The sequence below is a fragment of the Neofelis nebulosa genome, chromosome 13, assembly GCF_028018385.1.
Source record: "Neofelis nebulosa isolate mNeoNeb1 chromosome 13, mNeoNeb1.pri, whole genome shotgun sequence".
Taxonomy (NCBI): domain Eukaryota; kingdom Metazoa; phylum Chordata; class Mammalia; order Carnivora; family Felidae; genus Neofelis; species Neofelis nebulosa.
The window spans coordinates 13,491,248-13,511,980 of NC_080794.1; the positions used below are offsets into that span (position 1 = coordinate 13,491,248).

The window sequence follows — 20,733 nt, forward strand, 5'->3', positions numbered from 1 at the left end:
CTTTGGAATAACTATGCAGAAAGAATTCTGTTTCAATGAACTTTGCTCAGTGTCTCCCAAGCATTTTTGACCCTGAACACTCCCCCCTCCCCCTTTTCAAGGAACTAGTGTTCTTTAGTTCACGGTTGGAGGAAACACTGCGTGTTAGTATATACTCGTTTGGTGAGAGCTCTCGGATTACGGGATTTCTAGAAAGTCTGTTCTCTGACCACTGAGTTTAGCTGTTTTAGGAGCTGTTACCATATGCTTCTTCTGGGTTATTTGTGTTTTCTTCACTAATGCTTCCGATGTCTCACAATCGGATATTCCCTGGTTGCAGAATATGAAAGTCATGTACTGTGTTAAAAATTCGCTTTGTAGAGAGACTGGTGATTAAAAGAACGTGTCCTGAGAATATTAAAATACAAAATTCTTTTTAGGAAAATACCAATGTAATAAGATTTTAAATGCTGTATGTTTCAATGAGTTTTGAAGTATGTCTTTACTGTCTTTTGTGAACATTCTTCAAGTACTCCACTGGGAAATATTAAATGAACAAAATCATCTCTTGGCACATTCTGAAGTTATTATTACCTTAAAAATGTCTCAAATGGTCTAAGACCGATTACGTGATTTCAGGGAACCAAACCAGTATCACCACCTGAATTTTGAGAGTTTTAGGTAAGGTTTACGGTGTCACCTTTTCATTTGTACGAATTGGGGACAATTTTTCTCTTTCCTGGTGATGACGTCTTTCGTATCACAAGGGATTTTAAAACCTTGCGGTGGGAGGAAGGCTGAATTGCTCTCGTCCGAGAATTGAAAAAAAGTTAATCTAGGTGCTTTACCGTGTTTCCGCACGTAGATCTCTGTCAAATAAGGTGCAATGCAAAAGATTTGGGGTGCGTCCATCTTTCCTTTGACATAAATGAGGATTGGTTAGGAGGGTGCGGTTGATATGTCACACCTATGTTGCATGTGAGACTTTGAGGCTGTGCAAGCACACACACACACACACACACACACACACACACACACACACGTGCACGCATCGTCATGTCCCATAGATCCCCATCCATGTAACAGCGATTCCTTAACGGTTCGAGTGTAAGGAGACGCATGATAGAACTAATTGGACGTCCTAAAGACCCCTTAATATATTTTGTTCTCTGCAGCAAATTAAATGTTCTGAATTGGCTTTAATAGCTATTACCTAGGAAGAGAGAGGAGGTAGGATTTTCAGGTGCACCAAATCAGGCTTCTGTGTGCACTGATAATAAAATGCGGGTGAAAGAAAAATATCACTGGAAGAACACGATGCCGGCAAGGGGAATGCTTGGGTTCCAAACTTGCTTCCGCCTTGAGTGGGTCGTTTGACTCCCTCGGCCTTTGCATTTCCTTAAATTTAAAATTAGGATATTGAATTACATAATCTCAGTGGGACATTTCAGCTACAATTCTGTGATATTCATTATCGGTAAAAAAAAAAAATAAGGCCGCTTTGGCTTCTTTTTTTTTTTTTTTGTGGCTGCAGGTGGGGAAGGGTGGTAAGCCATATGGTGTTTGAGTTCTCTGTGTTTTGGGAGTGCTGGTGATGGAGGCAAAAATTAAGTAAACAGAGTGCACATGGAAATGCTCTTGGGTTAGGTAAGCTTCAGCTTTGTGACTAGAGAGAGAGAGGGGTACTTGCTGTGTACGAATAGAGGGTCTGACCCGTGGAAAAGAAGCAATTTTCATTAAGTTCTCTGTGCTCCTAAGAGCAGCAGTTGCTTTTAGCAATCTGCAAATAAGTGTTTTGAAGACTTCCCTGTCATTTTTTCCACTTGAAATTGGTATTCGACGTCAATGCTTTTCCAAGAAAGATAGATGGGTAGAATTTTGGCTGTGCTGCATGTTATGGAAAACTTGGATGGATTTTCCATAATAACTCCCCAAATTAACTTTGAGATTTGCGTAAAAACATTCTTACGTAATGCGGTGACTCGAGACAGATACTGAATATTCTGCCTGATAACCAAAAATCAGTACAAGTCTCTATTCGACATTTATTTCCATGGGGCCTTCTTATCTACCAGATCATGTCATGCCTGCGCTTTGAAAAATGATTTGTAAAAAATACGGTCTGGACCAGGGAGAAATCATTGAATCTCTAAAAGACGTACATGGGGCAAGGCGACTCATAATCTCCTAGTTGGTTACAAATGCCTAGTGACAATATGTGTCTCCCGGGCCCCAGCTTGCCTCTCTCTCTATCCTTGGTCCAAGGGTATGCCTTCTCAAATCTCAAGTGCCATGTCTCGACCCTCGAATGACATCCACTTGTTTTACCAGACTACCACTGCATTAGCCTATCATTAAGGATGGATTTCTGGATTTCCATCTCATGGTGATGGCATAAAAGTCAAAACGTCAAGAGTTTCCTGAATTTGAAGTTAGGTGATATTTACTTGGTCATTAAGTTCAAGAGGATAAAGATGAGATGATCAGAAGACTTCCTAGTGAGTCTTTTTTCCGCCTACAACTTTTCTCTCCTTGGATCTCTGATTCTCACGATGCAGATGCCTTTGTTCCTATAGGCTAATCCCTTCATTTGATGCCCCGGTAAAAACCAATTCACTCAAACTTCTATCTTATTGTCTTTCTTCCATCTTCACTGCTTTCTCAGTTTACCGATTGTATAAGTTCACTAGCAGAATGTAGTGCTCGTTGTTTGCTTTCAACTTTGATTACAAAACATGTAGGTTGAAAATGGCCCAGTGATAGTAGCTGTTAAATGAGATTTAAAATAAGAGTAACAAGCAAAATTCACGGACTTCGGAGCTGTTCTTCTATAAGCCACACGGTATCGAATATGCTCTCAAATGCAGACGTAGTTTCCCAAATATTTGTTACTATTCTGTGGAAAGTACTGATGCATTAACTTATGAAATGATGTGCATTAAAAAAAATTTTTTTAACATTTATTTATTTTTGAGACAGAGCCAGAGCGCGAGCAGGGGAGGGGCGCAGAGAGAAGGAGACACAGAATCCAAAGCAGGCTCCAGGCTCTGAGCTGTCAGCACAGAGCCCGACGTGGGGCTCAAACTCACGACCCGTGAGATCATGACCTGAGCCAAAGTCGGACGCTTAACCAACTGAGCCACCCAGGTGCTCCACAAAATGATGTGCATTTATAGGCCAGAAGAATCATTGAAATAGGACTGAGAAACGAAATCTATTAGGCAGGCGGGAGAGAAATTATCATGTTGCATACCCACTGTTACGTACATTCACTGGGCTTAAAATGTAGCAGAATAATAGTTTGTGAACAAAGCATTTTAAAGTCCACGTTCCATTTAAAAATTCTCCATTCATGGAAAAAATCTGGAAAACCAAATTCCTTCCTTCTTAAACACATTTTATTTCTTCCATGATTTGGAAATGTTATTTGGAAACGGGCAGCTTCTTGAAGAGTACAGAGAAGCGTTCTTTTCGCAGACAGGGCATGTGTTCTCATGAATACTGCTTCAGGCTCCATAATAACATACCATCATTTTAAGCCGTGGAGTATAAGAATTCATTTCAACTGATATTAGGCATGACACTAATTCGGTATTAAACTCTAAGCACATTAGCAATTATGGTACAATGCACTATTACTTTCCAAATCTCTGCAGTAAGTTTTTCATCATTAATGGTTTCTGTGTTTTTTTCTTTTCCATGTGGGATATATCATGCACGGAAGTAAAACTTCAAAAAGCCAGACCATTAGAATGTTTACTTATCTCCATTTGAATATGGATTCCTGATGGCTGAGTCTATCCACCAAATATAATCATAAGAATAACCTAATTCTGTAGGAGTTAATCAAATAGCAGGTATTTTAATTATTGTGATTTATCCATAGAAAGCCAGAATGTCTGCAGTCCAGATTTTTATAAAAACAGTAAGCCGAAAAGAGAGCCTAGAATCTTTGTCTAATTCATCAAACTGCAATTAAAATTCTATCGTCTGACTTCTCTCTTGTGTAGTCCAAAGGCAGTTCCTGTGGTATATTATTATGCATTGAAATAGGATGATTGTGTTCTTAAAATATATTCATACAAACAAATGGGTGAGTGGGTTTACAATGTGCCTACAGATCGTCCTAGGGTTTACTTTTCTATCTGTAAATTTGAAGGCAAAATTTGAAAATATTTATAAAAGCAGGTGGCTCAGCAATCCCGAATTTAATAGAGTGACCAACTGTCCTGGTTTGCCCAGGACCGGGGGGTGTCCAGGACTTCAGCTCTAAAACCGGGACAGTCACAAGCAGTTTCAGTATTAAAACTGGGACAATCCTAGCCCAGTGGGTGCAAGTTGGCCACCTTAAGCCAGGATGAAATGGTGCTGGAGTGAAGACAATTTTGGGAAAAAGAACTTTCAAGAATTCTTTCTCCTGCTCTTTCAGGATTTCCCCACATTTTCCTCTTTCCACCTACCCAACCCCAAAGTCAGGCTAGTTAATAGTAAAGACACTCTCATCTCTGTGGATCGAGAATCAGGACATTGGCAACATCTGGAAGCCCTGCGGAAGACAGTGAAGGTCAGGGAGTCAGGGAATGAGCTCCGTATCACATGGTGTGGATTCGAATCTAGGCTTTGCTGTTCATTAGGCAGATGATTCCGTGCTGCCATTTTTTTCCCCCAAATATAAGTGGAAATAATAATAAAGGCCACCTGGTGGGGTTACATAAACAGTGCCTGTCGTGCATTAAGAGTTCAAGGAAGTTAGTTATTGTAATTGTGACCTTGATTAAGATTCGCAATTTAGAGCATGCCTACCAGTAGTGGCAACTCTCAGATCTAGATTCTTAGGGGTACTTGTTCCTTGTAGCGGGTTTCTGTAAGGGGTGGTTTCCATCACTTAAAAAGCTCAGGTGTGTTTTGTTGTTTTTGTGAGTTTTCCCTACTCAAGATACATACATGAAATGGCAGAAGAAAATGTCATACTTAGGACTCTTCCGGGAAATGTAGCATCAGTGGAATGGACGCCCAGATGACAAAGTTATCCCAGTCCTTTTGAGGCTAATTATGGCTTTAGTGAAGGGTGATAAATTCTACAGACTTTCTTCTTTTCATAGCCAATATTATGATGAAGCTGCGTCACTGAATGCCTCATTAAATGGTTCTGAGATTCTATTAAGGAAGGCATGATAAAATTTATTCTCAATCATGAGGGGCAGGTGCAAAATTGAGCATCGATATGCCACAGGTTGGGCTGGTTACTGGTAGTTCGCTTTTCTGAGGGCTGTGACAGAGAGACTAGCTACAATCCAGTTGTGAGTTGACTATGGTTGTGACTTGTGAGCTGACTACGGAATTTGAGAGTATGAACTCACTTCCTTCAAAATTTCACGGATCTCAGTTTTAGCATCTACCATGGAGGCTTCCTCCCATGAGACAGGCAGTGGGAGAGCTCGGGAGACCCCACTCCACTCCACTCCACTCCACTGCACTCCACTCTACTCCATCTCAGACTTGTGTAGTCACTGCCTGGGAAGCAGAAAGTAGACTTGTGCCTGATCTCTGATTCTATGGTTTAGTTTACCATGAGACAGGTTGTCAATTTCTCTGTTGAAATGTAAGTGCAGGACCTTGATTTTTCTCATAGAATTTATATCCAGCATTTACCAATACAGTAGCAAATATGTTTAAAGAGGGGGAGAGAGAGAGAGAGAGAGAGAGAGAGAGAGAGAGAGAGAGACTGAGATCACTCAAAAGGTTGAAATGCAAAGCCAGATCCCTTCAGATCTAAACAACCAGTCAAAAGCATCATTGAAAAATGTACTTAAAATATTTATTTTGACTTCAAGAATGGAAAAGTCAAGAATTCTGGATGTTGCATGTACAATTATAAAGTCAGGGGGAAGTTCAATTATTTTGGTAATATAGGCTAATAGAACCAAATATATTCTTATACCTTGAATACTTTTTCAAAGTGTAGGTCGACTGTAATAATCATGTGTTTTGGCTGTTTACTTTCTTTGCATGGATTATAGCAGGCTCCTGATTCTCAGGATGGGATTCCTCATGGGATGTACATTTTGTATCACAACAATGAAATGTAGGATGGATATATCCTGTACTTGCATGTAGATATGAAAGCTTAAATAGTGAAAATTATTTACATGATTCAGTGGAAAAAATTTCACTTGTATCCAAAATACCTGTTTTGGTTTTTTTTTTTTTTTTTTTTTTTTGGTTGAAGGGCTATTTTTTTTTAACTTCCTTTGTGGATGTTGACAGGCTTTCTTAAAAATGAAGAAGAATCTTCTCTACTTTGTGCTGCCCAAAGACATTTAAGTTACACCATTTAAGCCTCAAATGAACCTTAAAACATAACCCTGCTTAGTGGTTGGTTGTCTAATGATCCCCCCTGTACCATTGCTTCGGATATATTTTTATATATAAACACTTGGCCTCAGGGCCCCAATGTAGATCTATAGGAAAAAGGCAGTTAGTGCTAAACATTTTCTCATGGGATTAAAGAATTTGCATCGGTTAAATAAAAATAAGAATTTGGCCTTTTGCCTGGGACAAGGAAATTGTCACATATGCTCTCTTTTAGAATAGAGTCCTATACAAAGTCACAGTACCTCTACTCGATTTAGTTTTAATTAAAACAACATTTAGAACTATTTCACTGCTGTCAGTATTTGTAAATTACTTATGTTCTGTTCACTAGGAATGAAAATGTTTCAGGAATTATCCACCTTGTGTGTCACATTCCGAAGTAAATGCATTTCCCTGTTTTGGAAAGCAGAACATTTAAGTGTCTTCTATCACCTAATGCTAAGAGCATTAGATCATGATCTTAGTGAAGCATGTTTAGGATATATATCCTTTGTCATGTATATCTCTGATAACAAACAAATACACGTTGAATCAAAAAGTTTGTTCATGTGCCATTGGCTAGTTTTTTTTCTTTTTCTCTTTGCTTAGATAGAAAAAGTTGTGTATTCGAAAGTAAGAGCGAAAATTTTTTTGAGACCGATATATTTACTCTTGGCTACGTTTAGATTGCAGTGAATAGTTCTGGATTGCAATTCGATTTTAATGTATTTTCTATCAGCTTTGTTTGACTGCGAGGGAATGGCCCAATAGAGCATTGGTTTGTGACACCGAGCGCCCAAGAATAGTAGTCAGGACTGCTATAAAAGATGCTCTGAAGTTGGGTGAGTCCATGAAGATTTAGATAAATATTAGGAATTTAGGTAAGCGGTGAGTAAATATTGGTAGATTCTGAACATGTGTTCAGGTGATGGGCGCGTTCCCCTCCCACAGAGAGAGCTCACTTAATTGTCATTTCAGGAACTACTGAGTGGGCAGAGCTGAGTGGACGGGGAGAGGGGGGGGCGATGTGGCTCTGGGTTCTGCAGCCCATCTGGGCCCCCCCTCTTGTCATGATCCCTCCCCACAGTTTGCGTCTTGCCATTCAAGTGTAAGGATACAGTTCTAACAGCTTGGTCGCCAGAGATGGAATCTTTTTGAAGATCTTAGTTCCATTTCCCGATGGACTTTTTGGAGCTCGGCGACGATGCTTCCCGCCGCCCCCTTCCCCGGGCCCCCACCCCGAAATAGCAAATGGCAGAAGCCAGGCCCTCCGTAAAGTCTTCCGCAGACACTAGCTCGGGCTGGGGTGGGGCGGGGAGAGCCGAGCGGCCTTCCAGGGCCCAGACCTGACGGGGAGAGTTCACGAGTGTGAGTCCGGAGGGGGCGGGCGGCTGGGGGGGGGGGGCAATCGGCAGGGGCCCGAGAGAGCCGCCCCCGCCGGGCGCCACGCACCAGAAGCCCCGCCCCCCTCGCCCCTTCCCCAAAGGCACCTGCGCGCCGCCGGGGCGCCCTCCCGCCGCCGCTCCTCTCCTCCGGGAGGCAAGTTTGTGGTCCAGCGCCAGCCACCTGTGCGAGGCGCTCCCCGCGGGCAGGGTGGCGTGAGTGAGGCCACCGCGCGGCCACGCAGCTCGCGAGCCTCCGGCGGGGAGGCCGGCGGCCAGGAACCTCCGGACCCCGGGGCGCTCCGGCGGCCGAGCCCGCCCTGCCCGGGAACGCGGCCGGGAGCGCAGCCCCGCGGCCCCGAGGCCGGGGCGCCCGGTGGCGGGGGCGGGGGGCGGGTGTCCTCCCCCGCGTCCCCCCACCCCGAAGTGGCGCGCCCGCCCGCTGCGCCCCGCCTCCGGCCCTGCGCCCGCCGCGGCTCCCGGCTCAGTCCCGGCGCGGACCCGCCGCCTCGCGGCCCCCGCGCTCAGCCTCCCCGGCGCCCCGACAAGTGGGGATCCGCACGGAAAGTCGGCGGCGGAGCGGCGAACTGGGCATGCTCAGAAGCCAGGGCTGCCTGGCTCTGGGCTCGAGTAGGAAGCGTCTGCACTCGGGAGGCGGCGGCGACTTTGGGGAAAGTTGACCGGAGCGGGGAGCGAGCCCCCGGGCGCGCGGCAGCGGCAGGAAGGCGGCCCGGCGGCCCGGCGGAGCATGGGCACCCTGCGGGATTTGCAGTACGCGCTCCAGGAGAAGATCGAGGAGCTGAGGCAGCGGGATGCGCTCATCGACGAGCTGGAGCTGGAGTTGGACCAGAAGGACGAACTGATCCAGAAGCTGCAGAACGAGCTGGACAAGTACCGCTCGGTGATCCGGCCGGCCACCCAGCAGGCGCAGAAGCAGAGCGCCGGCACGCTGCAGGGCGAGCCGCGCACCAAGCGCCAGGCGATCTCCGCCGAGCCCACCGCCTTCGACCTGCAGGACCTCAGCCACGTGACCCTGCCCTTCTACCCCAAGAGCCCACAGTAAGCAGGGGAGCCGCGGGTCTCGGTCTTGGGTGTGGGCCCCCGCCCCGCGCGTGCCATGTCTGTGCTCGGGCTCCGAGGCGTTGCAGCCGTTGTGGCGGGCGCTCCGCGCGCGCCCTGCACGCTCCTCCGAGCCGCGCTCGCTGCGCCCCCGCCGCCTTGCTGTCTTTGTCAGATGTCGGGCTATTTTTGCAAGATAGACACGCACGTTCGTGTATGCCACCCGGGGTGCATAGTTGGAACGCGCCCCAGGTGTGTGTGTGTGTGTGTGTGTGTGTGTGCGTGAGTGTGAGCGAGCGAGCGTGAGAAGACGAATGAAAAGCCCCGTCTCCCAAACACCCCGGCGAACCTGAACCTGCCCGGCCGGAAAATCCTAAATGCAGGCTCATCGGACTCGAAATGAAATGCGTCTGTTGTCACCCTTACTTTCTCTGCTCCGGCGGCTCTCCCGGATTTCTCTACCTGCTGGCGACAGTCGCCCGCACCCCTCCAACCTGATGTGCTGTCATCGCCAAAGTCTCAAAAATAAGCAAATGCGCATATAAAAGGGAAGATTTTTGTTTGTTTGGGTTTCATCTCCCGAATTGGATGGCATTGACAGCCCGCAAATGGAAGCCTAGTCTGTTGATTTAAAAAAAAAAAAAAAAATTTTTTTTTTTTTTTCATAACACGCGAGGGAGATCGTTGCTTGTTTTCCTTAAGGAATTTGCATGATGTTGCCTATGAGGTGCCTCGGTCTGCTGGGAGGGCTGCGTGTGTCCAGGGTCCAGTGTGAGAACTACACTTACCTTTATTGACACACTGTTTGCCTTACTCCTGGCTTCTGATGCAACCGCTCTGGTAGGGCTCTTGCGTTGGGAGAACTGTGTGCTGTTGTCAGTGGGCTTCATAACTTGGGTAGGAAAATTGAACACAACTTGTTATACACCTTAGGGAGAGCGTGGTGGCAGGACCTTGAGATTAACACGCAGCGAGGGAGAATACCCAAACGGATGGTGTTTTTAGTGGATAGATAATGCCATAATCGGTAAAATGAAAGATTTTGCTACTGTATTTCTAACTACATCACACTGGCTGTTTGACACGTGTTACATAATAATGCAAGCTTTCTTGGAACCCTTCACTTCACAAACACAAGGAATTAATATAAGGAGAAGGGGTAAACGCGGGATTGTCTCCCTTTGTATTTATCGGGTTTAGGGGAGCCATCGGGCATGTAGTGATGATACTTCTGAAAACTTAGAGTTGTACCATCATCTGTTGGTTCCCATAGAGGTTTTGCTGTTCCTCCCGCAGGTTTAGCTTCAGAGGGAGTTTGCATTCTCGGAGAGTGTGGGGAAGAAACGATGAGGGTGAACGCTGCTGAGATTCTGACCTCACCAAGTGGCCCTGATCAGTAGACTTAGATCTGCCTCAGAAACCTGAGCGATTCACATCTACTTCAACTTCTTCCAGTAAATTGATTTGCAGTCCTGACATGCTCGCCTGTTTTAGCTAACGAGGTACATGGCCATCTCTCCTGGGCCAAGTTTTGCATAATGAAAAAATAACTCAAAGACAGCTCTCTGCATTTTTAAGCATTGCCTAGGCTCTCATTTTAGTATCTGCAGGACTTTGGAGTAACACGGAGAAAACTCCACTTTTGTAAAAAGACCATTTCAATGGGTTTTTATAATGGAGCATGATCAAGCCAGCTGATAACTCCAGTGAAACATTCGATCAGAGAAGATCTGGAGGAATCCAGGCAGTGGGGAATGAGCTGTAGAATGTGGCAAGTTGTAGAAGCCTCTCAGTGTTTCACATGTAGAACAGCCAGATTTTTTTTTTTTTTTTGCAAGTCCCTGGTGGAAAATGAAATTAGTGTGGTGGCAAATAAGTCACCCCATTCTGTTACAACAAACGTTGTATCTATCGGGCAGTGCTGTGCGTTCTGATATTTATTTAATAACTTGTGCTTTGAAGAAATCAGCTGTTAACGGTATCACCATGATGGTTTTGGTGATTTCTGAGGGATTCTATTGAAGAACACGATAGAATGTCTTCCAAGCTTAAATAATTTTGGAAAAACATCTGTTCTTTTTTCACACTTACATAAAGAAAACTAGAATAAAATTGGCTCAAGTGGCATAGTGTACCTTTCTTGAAAGAGAAGTTATATTGTATGCAAAATGATTATACCTTTGCCATCTGGATGAGGGTGCAAGACAGCTCCACAAAGGATCAGGAAAACTTGGCAAACCCACGGAGACTTGCGTGAATTTCCATTTCTCTGCCCGGTGAATAATTTGATCATGCAGACTTACTGGCAACAAGTGTTTGTGTTTCACTTCCGGTGCAACTTAAATGTCGTTACCTTTCTTCACCTCACACACAGAGGATTGTGAGTTCGAGTTGAAAGGAAACCATCTCAGTAGCCTAAAATGGATTTCGGGTTCATGTTCATGGGAGCGTTCTGTTCTCTTTTCATCAGATGTAGGTAACTGCCCAGCTCTGAGGATTATAATTTTTTAAAAAAACCTTCCCTTTTCCTTTTTGAGTGATTTTCGGTCACTTAAAAAACAGTGTTAAAATACTGTGAAATGTAAATTATTAACTTAATTCATTTTAACATTTTCGGTTTGGAATTTTCCCTGAAAGCTGGGAATTGGAGGGAAGGCTGGGTCAGAGCCAGGGAGCTCCTGCTGAACCTGTGTGTGTGTGTGTGTGTGTGTGTGTGTGTGTGTGTGTGTGTGTTGGGGGCACGGGGGTGTTCTCATTTCTCTCTTTCACACCAGCGTAGAAATAGCCCTTAAGCCCTCTGTGTGTTACCAACGTGAAGCAAAGAACCGTTGCGGAAGTTGGCACTATGTTCCACAGCTATGAGAACGTAAAACTCTGAGGCTGTACGTTTTGAAATAAATCGAGCAAATAACCCCTTGAAGATGAAAAAAAAAAAAACACACCGAATTTTATGAGATAAGATAGTCTGTTGGTTATATACATAGGATGGTTCTTTTGGACTTTTAAAGTAATTTTATTTCATGATCTTCCATTCCTGAAAACTGACTCTCTAATCGGCTGGGACATTGACTAGTATTTGGAGCCCGACCCTTTACCTACTGAAAATACCTTCAAATCCCTTCCATTCTGCTGTCTCAGTCTTCCGTGTTCTCTCAGTCGGGCTGCACAGACTTATGTTCCTGTAAAAACTTGTTAGTGTCTCTGGATTTTTGTTCAGCTGGTGCCTTTCACCCCAGAGGCAGCTGAATTTCAGAGAGTGATGATGTGTTTTATAACATTTCACTCTTGGGTTGTGAAATACTTTGGAAAAACGGAGGACGAAAAGAAACATATTTTCTTATTTTTAGGGAGGCATTGCTTTTTTTTTTTTTTAAAGTTTTTAAATGTTTATTTTTGAGAGACAGAGAGAGACAGAGAATGAGCAGGGGAGGGGCAGAGAGAGAGGGAGACACAGAATCCGAAGTAGGTTCCGGGCTCCGAGCTGTCAGCACAGAGCCGGACGCTGGGCTCAGACCGATGAACTGTTAGATCCTGACCGGAGCTGAAGTTGGACACTTAACGAACTGAGCCACCCAGGTTCCCCAGGGAGGCATTAATTTTTAATGAGGTCTTATATGATCTTTCCAACCTGGGCACTAGTACATCTTAAGAGAAATAGTATCTTCCAAAAGACTGTATGTAAAATTTTGTGGGAAAGTGGAGACAATTCTAGAATTTTGGTATAATGTTAGATGGGATAATATTAAAACATAGATTTATTCAAAGGTAGCAATTAAATGCCGATGTGTCCTGCTGCTCAGTTCGGTATTTTTTTTTTTTTTAATGTTTTTATTTATTTCTGAAGAAGAGAGAGATAGAGCATGAGTGGGGGAGGAGCAGAGAGAGAGAGGGAGACAAAGAATCTGAAGCAGGCTCCAGGCTCTGAGCGGTCAGCACAGAGCCCCACATGGGGCTCGAACTCATGAACTGTGAGATCATGACCTGAGCTGAAGTCGGACGCTTAACCGACTGAGCCACCCAGGTGTCCCCAGGGAGGCATTAATTTTTAATGAGGTCTTATATGATCTTTCCAACCTGGGCACTAGTACATCTTAAGAGAAATAGTATCTTCCAAAAGACTGTATGTAAAATTTTGTAGGAAAGTGGAGACAATTCTAGAATTTTGGTATAATGTTAGATGGGGTAATATTAAAACATAGATTTATTCAAAGGTAGCAATTAAATGCCGATGTGTCCTGCTGCTCAGTTCGGTATTTTTTTTTTAATGTTTTTATTTATTTCTGAAGAAGAGAGAGATAGAGCATGAGTGGGGGAGGAGCAGAGAGAGAGAGAGGGAGACAAAGAATCCGAAGCAGGCTCCAGGCTCTGAGCGGTCAGCACAGAGCCCCACATGGGGCTCGAACTCATGAACTGTGAGATCATGACCTGAGCCGAAGTCGGACGCTTAACCGACTGAGCCACCCAGGTGTCCCCAGTTTGGTACTTTTATGGGCCGTCTGCTATGCGCAACTTACCTTGGGCGTTAGGGGTGAGGGAGATGTAGGCCCGTGTCCGGTAGGTATTCCAGAAAGTACAGAGCACGTTAAACCACAGAGGAAGTACCTGAAACAGTTGGCAAAGGAGAATTGCGGTCATTTCTTTTCATGGGAAAGTCGTGGCGGCGAGGTGTTTAAAGTGGGTATTTGAAGGGCCGCCCGACTTAGGCGAGTGGTCAGGGGATGAGAGGGGCACGGTGGGAATGGAAAGGACCATCCGGCGGACAAGACACAGGGGGCCGTGACAGCGACAAGGGGCGGTACCAGAATACCTTAGTGGGAACTGAGGAAAGGCAAGCCTAGGCCCCACAGAAGGAGAACTTGAGTTTCTGTTTTGTAAAGTAGGCGAGAGGGCGTTTCTGCTTGTTTTTAGAATGTTCTGGCAGCGATGTGCATGCGTGCGCCCTCCACCCAGCAAGGGCCGGGTGGTCCCCGCCAGTAAGGCTCTGAGTCCCCGAAAGCCTCCTGGGCCCCGTGCCTCCTGGACCCCCGTTGTCCTGATGATAGCTGTGACTGTCCCAGCGAGGCGGGACTTGGAGGGAGCAGAGCAGTGGCTGGTTCAGACCCGCAAAGAGACGGAACCCAGTCCGAGAGAAACCAGCTTCCCCTCTCCTGTCACTTCAGACCGTTCCCATGGACGGTCATCTCAAGTCGTGCCCTGCACTCCGCAGCGCAGATCCCTTCCGTACGGCGGTGGACGGGGGCCCGCGGTGACAATCCGGCCTGAAGTTGGTTTCGGAAACTCACCTTTCTGGTTTTTGTGGAGGGGCTGAACTCCAACTTCAGGCAGGTCTGCTGGACCGTCCGGCTGCAGGTGGGTCGTGAATTCGACGTGACGGGCCATGCAGTCGCAGCGAAGCGGTGGGAAGCTTTTGCAAACGGGTGAGACCAGGTTCCTAAACCCCCGTGAGGCTGTTTTGAAACACAGTCGAGTTGCGTGCCCCTAAGCTGGGGATTCTAACGAAGGAACGGACAGGCCCTGTCCGAGAACAGAAACGGCCAGCCTCCTTGCTCCCCTGGGCCCCGTTTCTGCCCTCCTGCTACTTAGCCTTTCCCTGAAGAGCTGGGCACACGATGTGTCTGTTGCTGTTGGGACACATTTTCCCCGGGCACAGGGACACATTTTCCCCGGCCTGCTTAGCAGTGGAGGGGGCTCTGTGGTCTCCTAGCAATCGGATCTGAACACTAGGCTGCTCCTCTTTCTGCCGTCTCTGCCATAGGTACCGCTGCACATCTGGGGTGCCGGGCCTGTTGCCGGCACTCAGACCCTCCGACTGGAACCTTCCACGCTCGGAGAGCGCAAGGCAGTGTGACAGACAAGCACGTGGCCAACGCAGCCGCTACCGGTACGCGTCGCACCTTTATGCAGTCACCTCGGTGGCGTTTTGAATCCCGGTCTGAATTGTTGGGCCACCGCCGTTCGCCCCCCCCCCCCCCCTTCCCCAACAGGCCCCCGTCCTTCGTCCCACCCAGCCTTCTGACACCGGTTCTCCTCTCCTGTCGCCATCTTCCGGCATGGCCACACTCCTCGGCTTCTCCTTCAAGTTCATTTTCTGGCGAGTTCGATACGTGCAGCTCGTTTGAACTCTCTGAGTAGGATTGTCTGTAAGAGTGGAGGAACGTTCTCCCCCCCAGAACTGACATGCCAGTGTAAACAATGGTTCAAAAACGGCGGCCACACGAAACGGACGTTTGGCAAAAGTTGGGACCAATTGTACCCTCTCCAAAGGGTCTTGTCTCTGAATGGATTTTATAATCAGAGCTATTAATAAGAAAAAAACGAGGAGAGCACAGTGGGAAGAAGAGGTGTGCGTGGAGTGGGGTGGGGGGTGAAGAAGGTGGTGGACAAAATGAGGGTTTGGGGAAATGCTCAAGGGCAAGGCAAGATCAGGATGGAAAGGAAAGGGCGGAACCCGAGGAGCATCATTAAAGGGGCACCATATTTGGACATGCTGGCAAGGAGTGATGGGTTTTGTGTGCGATGGCCGGTGACTGGAACAGCGTTTACCAAGAAGACGGCGCTTTGTGGAGGAAGACCGCCATGGGGACGAGGCGCCTGGACGGTAGCACATCGAAGGCTTCCTTGCCTTCTCTGTGAGCGGGAGCCATCCTGGGATTTGGGTGGAAGACCATTAAGATGTTTCCCTTTAGACCAATGCTTATTTTGAGTGCCTTGTGTTGTCTCTTGGAAGCATCCCTTAGTCTGATAGCAAGGAGCACTTGAAGCTCCCAGCGGAGAGGAGAGGCTGAGGAGAGCAAGTTGGTGAACCACGGTTTCTGAAATAAGAGGTCAGCACGGCACTGCCTGCCTTCGTCATGACGGCTCACATTTATCCAGCACTTACTCTGTGTCCCTGTGTCTTCCATGGACTGTCTCTTTTTATCTTCGAATGACCCTCTGAGGGAGACTCCAAAGTATCCCCATTTCACAGCCCCGAGGTACAGGACACCGAACCTCAGAGAAGTGACTTGCCCAAGGTCACACACTTTGTTAAAGGCGGACCTTGAATTCAAACTCCAGCGCTGACTTCCCTAGCCACGAGGCTTTTCTGCTTCCCAAAGGGATGTGGGGTTTAGGCGCTTGTGCCCAAACCCCACTGAATAGCATCTAGGCTGTTCTCAGGGGGAGTATCTGTTCACCAGTAATTACATAGGAGGCAGAAATACTTGAGAAGTGGAAAAAATATGACGACAGTGGTTCCCAAGCTGCATATTAGAATCATCTGGGGAACTGTATAAAAAAATCCAGTGCCTAGGTTCTACCCCCAGCCAATTAAAGGAATAATGCGTGGGACCGGAAGCCCCCACCAGGAAAGATTTCCCCAGGCAGCTCCAATGTGAAGAACCGGGGTAAACTTCCCACTTGAAGAGTTGACCGTTTCTACTGGTAAAAACCTTGAAGCACTCGGGACTTACAAAAGCAGTGGAAGAGTTTGGTTTTTTTTTTGGCAGGGGGAGCCAAATTATAGGTATACGTTATTTAGTGTCGTAGGTTTATTCTCCCACGCAGGTAATCCTGACTTTACCTGGCTCGTTGGTTCCCAGCCTTAGCTGAGTGTTAGAATCACCTCGGGAACTTTAACAATATCTCTCCTGGGGTGCGGCCTCCAGAGATCCTGATTCAATTGCTCTGGGGTGGACAGGGGGACTAGGCATATTATTTTGGCTCCTGGGAGGACTCTGATCTGCAGCCCGTGTCGAGAGCCTTTTCTGTTGCCCGTTCAGGCTCGGTCGTTACAGGCTGCTTGAATCCCCGTTCTTTGCAAAAGCACTTTCCTTGGCCCATCGGAACCAACCGGGTGCCCGCTTGCTGTGAAGCCGGGCAGTGCCAGCGTGTGCACCTGTTGGTCTGACGGGGCCCTCTTGGGGTTACCTGCTGGGACCCGGGCGCACTAACCTGGCAGGAGCTGCATTCGAAAGGTAAGTGCGTTTCCTCTTTCCCGGCAACCCCGGGTCCTGGCCGCTGCTCAAATGCAACACACAGGAGGATCAGCCATCATCACAAGTTGTGTTTTTCCACCCACTGAGGCCTGCTGCCTCATTAACCAGTAACACTGTTTCCTTGGGTTCCAGATACTAGTATGAAGTGTTAAGTGCCTGAGGGGCAGACGCCCGATGAACCCACGGAGGAGTAGCACTGAGGCTGGTAGCCTGTCCTTCTGGTATGTGATGTCTCTGCAGCCAGCTACAGTGTTTTTTTTTTTTCCTACAGATATTTTATCCTTTTAAGGCAAACAGCCTGTGCTCAGGCTGAGGAGTACTTTCCAAAGAGGCTTCAGAGAAAGCAGAGAGAACATGTCAAGCTCTGAGTCCCCTTTCCAGACGGTTTGGTTTGAGTGGACAGATCTGGGCCCTGTCGCTGGCTGGCCTAGAGGTCTGAGGTGACACCTGAAATTCGAGAATATTCTGCGTCCCTCGGGACACTCCAGGCCCCGGGGGGGGGGGGGATGGGAATTCTCACACCCCGTGGTCACGACCTCACTACGGGCCCTATTCCTAGCTCTTTGTGTCTCTTTGTGCCTCCTGTCCCCTTCTGTTGTTGGTAAAAACTCTCGAGATGCTCCTCATTGTCTCTGTTGGGAACCTATTTATGTTTGCAATCTAATCATCTCAGGTGAGGGCCAGCCAACGCAGCACTTTGTGTAAGCGATGAAATAGCTAATATAATTGCAAGCAGTTTTTGGTAAAAATAATCCTAGAATGGCAGTCAGCAAGCTCTCTTGTCCCTTTCCCCCCTTTGTTCTCAAATATGAAAATATATTCAGCCGACGGATAGCACGTAAACGCACAGTGGATGTCATGACATGAGGCTGTCCAGGGGTTTGGGGGCATTAATTACGCAGGGAAGTTGATCATAAGGAAAGTAAACACTTTCCTTATGAACCCAGCTTCCAGTCATGCTTTTGGTTATGGGGCCTAAATGCGAAGTCAAAGAAGGAATTAATTAAGCAACAATAAAGTTGCTTAAACTCAGTTTAGCAGTTTGAAGCGGAATGGCGGGCAGAGTTTGTGGTAGGACGCTGGGAAAAGACGTGTTAGAGTTCTTCTGTTCCAAGATCTGAAAGGATGGGTGTTAGCATAGGAAAAAAAAAAAAAACAATGACGATTTAGTGTCAGTATATATCCATTGCGCCAGCATCAAAAATACAATAAAGGGGCGCCTGGGTGTGTTAGTTGGTTGAGCGTCCGACTTAGGCTCAGGTCATGATCTCGTGGTCCGTGGGTTTGAGCCCCGCATCGGGCTCTGTGCTGACAGCTCAGAGCCTGGAGCCTGTTTCAGATTCTGTGTCTCCCTCTCTCTGACCCTCGCCCGTTCATGCTCTGTTTCTCTCTGTCTCAAAAATAAATAAATGTTAAAAAAATTAAAAAAAAAATACAATACATTAGTAATAATTACCTTTGCCACTCTAAAGATCATAAATGCTAATTAGATTTCACGAAAACGGCTCTAAGACCTGTGCAAGTTCATTGACTTCTATGCAGAGCGGTAGTGACTTTGACCCTGCCAAAGCATAAGTAAATACCTCAAGTTATTAATATGTGTCAAAAGTTGGTGTCTACCGATCAGCCTTAGTCTCTCACTGCTAGGTGATGCCTGCTCTTGAGGAATAAATAACACTCTTATTTCTTGGAACGTGAAATAATTACGGTATCAGCCAGTCAATTTAATTTGATTAATGGTATTCAAACGTCAGTGATGACAAATACACCTTAGTTAAGCAAAATAATTTTGCTGTTTTCTGACGCCGTGGCTTTATGGAAATATCACGCTTCCACCAGATCTGGGCCAAAGAATAATGAGATAACGTGCGGGGGAAAGCGTCTCCTTTCTGGGTATACTGTATATCATCTTAATGGTCCAACTCTATCAATAAATTATGGTTTTGTGCTTCCAAGTCTGGACTGAGAAGAGAGAAAAAAGGGTTGTCAGGACAAGGAAGAAGAATGGGATCCTGGAATTGCCACCACTGACAGGCTGGAAGGTGGCCTGACCGTCCTCCTGCCTCGGCGGGTGGCTGGCAATCCGGCCGTACGAGCCTGCACAACTCCACCTCCGTGGAAGCCTCCGTCTTCGTGAGACACACAGCGCCCAAATCACTGGTGACTGAGTAGCACATTTTATATTACGGCGAGGCAGACAAGATGGCCCCATATTACTCTTGTGCTGGCTTGACAGGGTGTCACCACAGCCTTTACAGAGGAATATTAAACATCTGAATGTGACAGGTACCATTTTGCTTGGCCTGCAGTGGCAGCCCATTATGTCTGTGGGAGGAGAGAGACGAGAAAAGAGTGCAGTAAACCCCGGAGTGTCTGCGGCCTGCACCGTCAAAGCACAGAAGCATTATGGTCTTCATCGTAGGCAATTGCCCTCTTATTCAGGAGCTGTCTGAGGAGAGCACAGCTTAGAAGAATGAGCTCACAGACACTCAGTAAAAGTAGTTGTGTGTTTTTTTTTTTTTTTTTTTTGGCTGGAAGATCCATTCAGCGAATCCCTCTTTATTTCGAGTGAATGCAGTTTACTTAAGACAACTTCTGCGGTTCTGAATTGTTAGAAGATCATCTCTCTCCACCCCCGCCCCCCGCCCCAAAGAGTGTGTGGAAAACTACAGAAGGAAAGAGTGGCTCGAAGTTTCTAGGTACTCACTGAATACTCACCGTCATGAAAACATAGCCCACAAGTCTGTCACACAGGCATATGAACAACGTTTCCTGTTATAGATCCGAAAAGCTTTAGAATGTTGTGGAAAAGGAAGTGGAGACTTTTTACAAAAATCGTGGTAGCCTCGATCAGGAAATTGTCATCTTTGTTTTGGTTTTGTTTTTCTGGTTTTTCAGAATTTCCCTCTAGACGTCCCGTTCGTCATAAAAGGGAAAGATGACATGAAAAATTAGAATCTGTCTGGCTCTGCCTTCCAGATGTTTTAGCGTGACTTAGTATGGAGACCTAGATTCCCTTGTGGGGGAAGAAACCTTTCCTTGTTCATCTAGCACTGAATGGCATACAGCTAAATGGATATTGCTTTGAAACGATCCTCACGAAAAGGAATGGCAAATGAAAGAACCGGCCTGCTGTGAACGGAGCGTCTTTTATTAACTTCTTCCTACCTCCTTGCTTACTTCACGGTCATCCAGCCTTTGATTTTTCATTGCATTGCTTGACACATTAAGATGTTCATTCCCCCACGTCCCCCCCCTGCTGATAGGTAACTGCTGAATGGTTATCGTCTTTGGCTTTTGAAATAATAACTATCGAAAAAACTTCCAGAAATAAAGAATTTAGACACTTGGAAGCATTATATATGTGTGTTGGAGAATTTGTTTACATGGTTATGAATAATTATAAGAGGTTATTTCGGGGGGCGCCTGGGTGGCTCAGTCGGTTAAGCATCAGACTTTGGCTCAGGTCGTGATCTGGCGGTTTGTGAGTTCGAGCCCCACATCTGGCTCTCTGCTGTCAGTGCAGAGCCTGCTTCAGATCCTCTGTCCCCCTCTCTGCTTGCCCCTCCCCTGCTTCCGTTTTTCTCTCCCTCTCTCAGAAATAAATAACCATTAAAAAAATTCTAAAGAAGTTATTTCGGAAAATTCTGATATTTGAAGAGTACCCTATTTCCATCACAAGTTCTATTCTGCCTATAATATAATCATGATTATTTTAAGCTATCCAAGCTGTCCTCATGCACCCTGAGAAATGAAGAGGTTGAAAGAAGTAACACTGAACTATCTTGGTGAAGATACCACCTCAAGATGTGCAGAGAGGTGACTCAGGTAGAACACATCGCTGGAACCTTCGCCTGAAAGTACAAAACAAAACGTTGTCCATCACACCTGAGAGAGTCGGCTGCCTTTCTCAGGTGACCGCTTCCCTTCTGTGGCTTGTCGTCTCCTTTGGTGCCATCACTGAGGTCCTGCACCCTCTCCAT

General features: G+C 46.4%; 1 protein-coding gene across 2 annotated transcripts in view; it reads left to right on the forward strand.

Annotated features, from left to right (window-relative positions):
• Nucleotides 1-20,733, forward strand: part of PRKG1 (protein kinase cGMP-dependent 1) — a 1,269,228-nt gene that overhangs the window by 86,118 nt on the left and 1,162,377 nt on the right. Inside the window, exon 1 of one of the 2 annotated variants that reach the window (XM_058698342.1) lies at nucleotides 8,332-8,774. The exons of the other annotated variant lie outside the window; for it this stretch is intronic. Coding sequence (XP_058554325.1) covers nucleotides 8,464-8,774 — 311 coding nt within the window. The 5' untranslated portion in view covers nucleotides 8,332-8,463. Of the gene's footprint in view, nucleotides 1-8,331; nucleotides 8,775-20,733 lie in introns of those variants that run through there. 2 annotated transcript variants of the gene reach the window in all.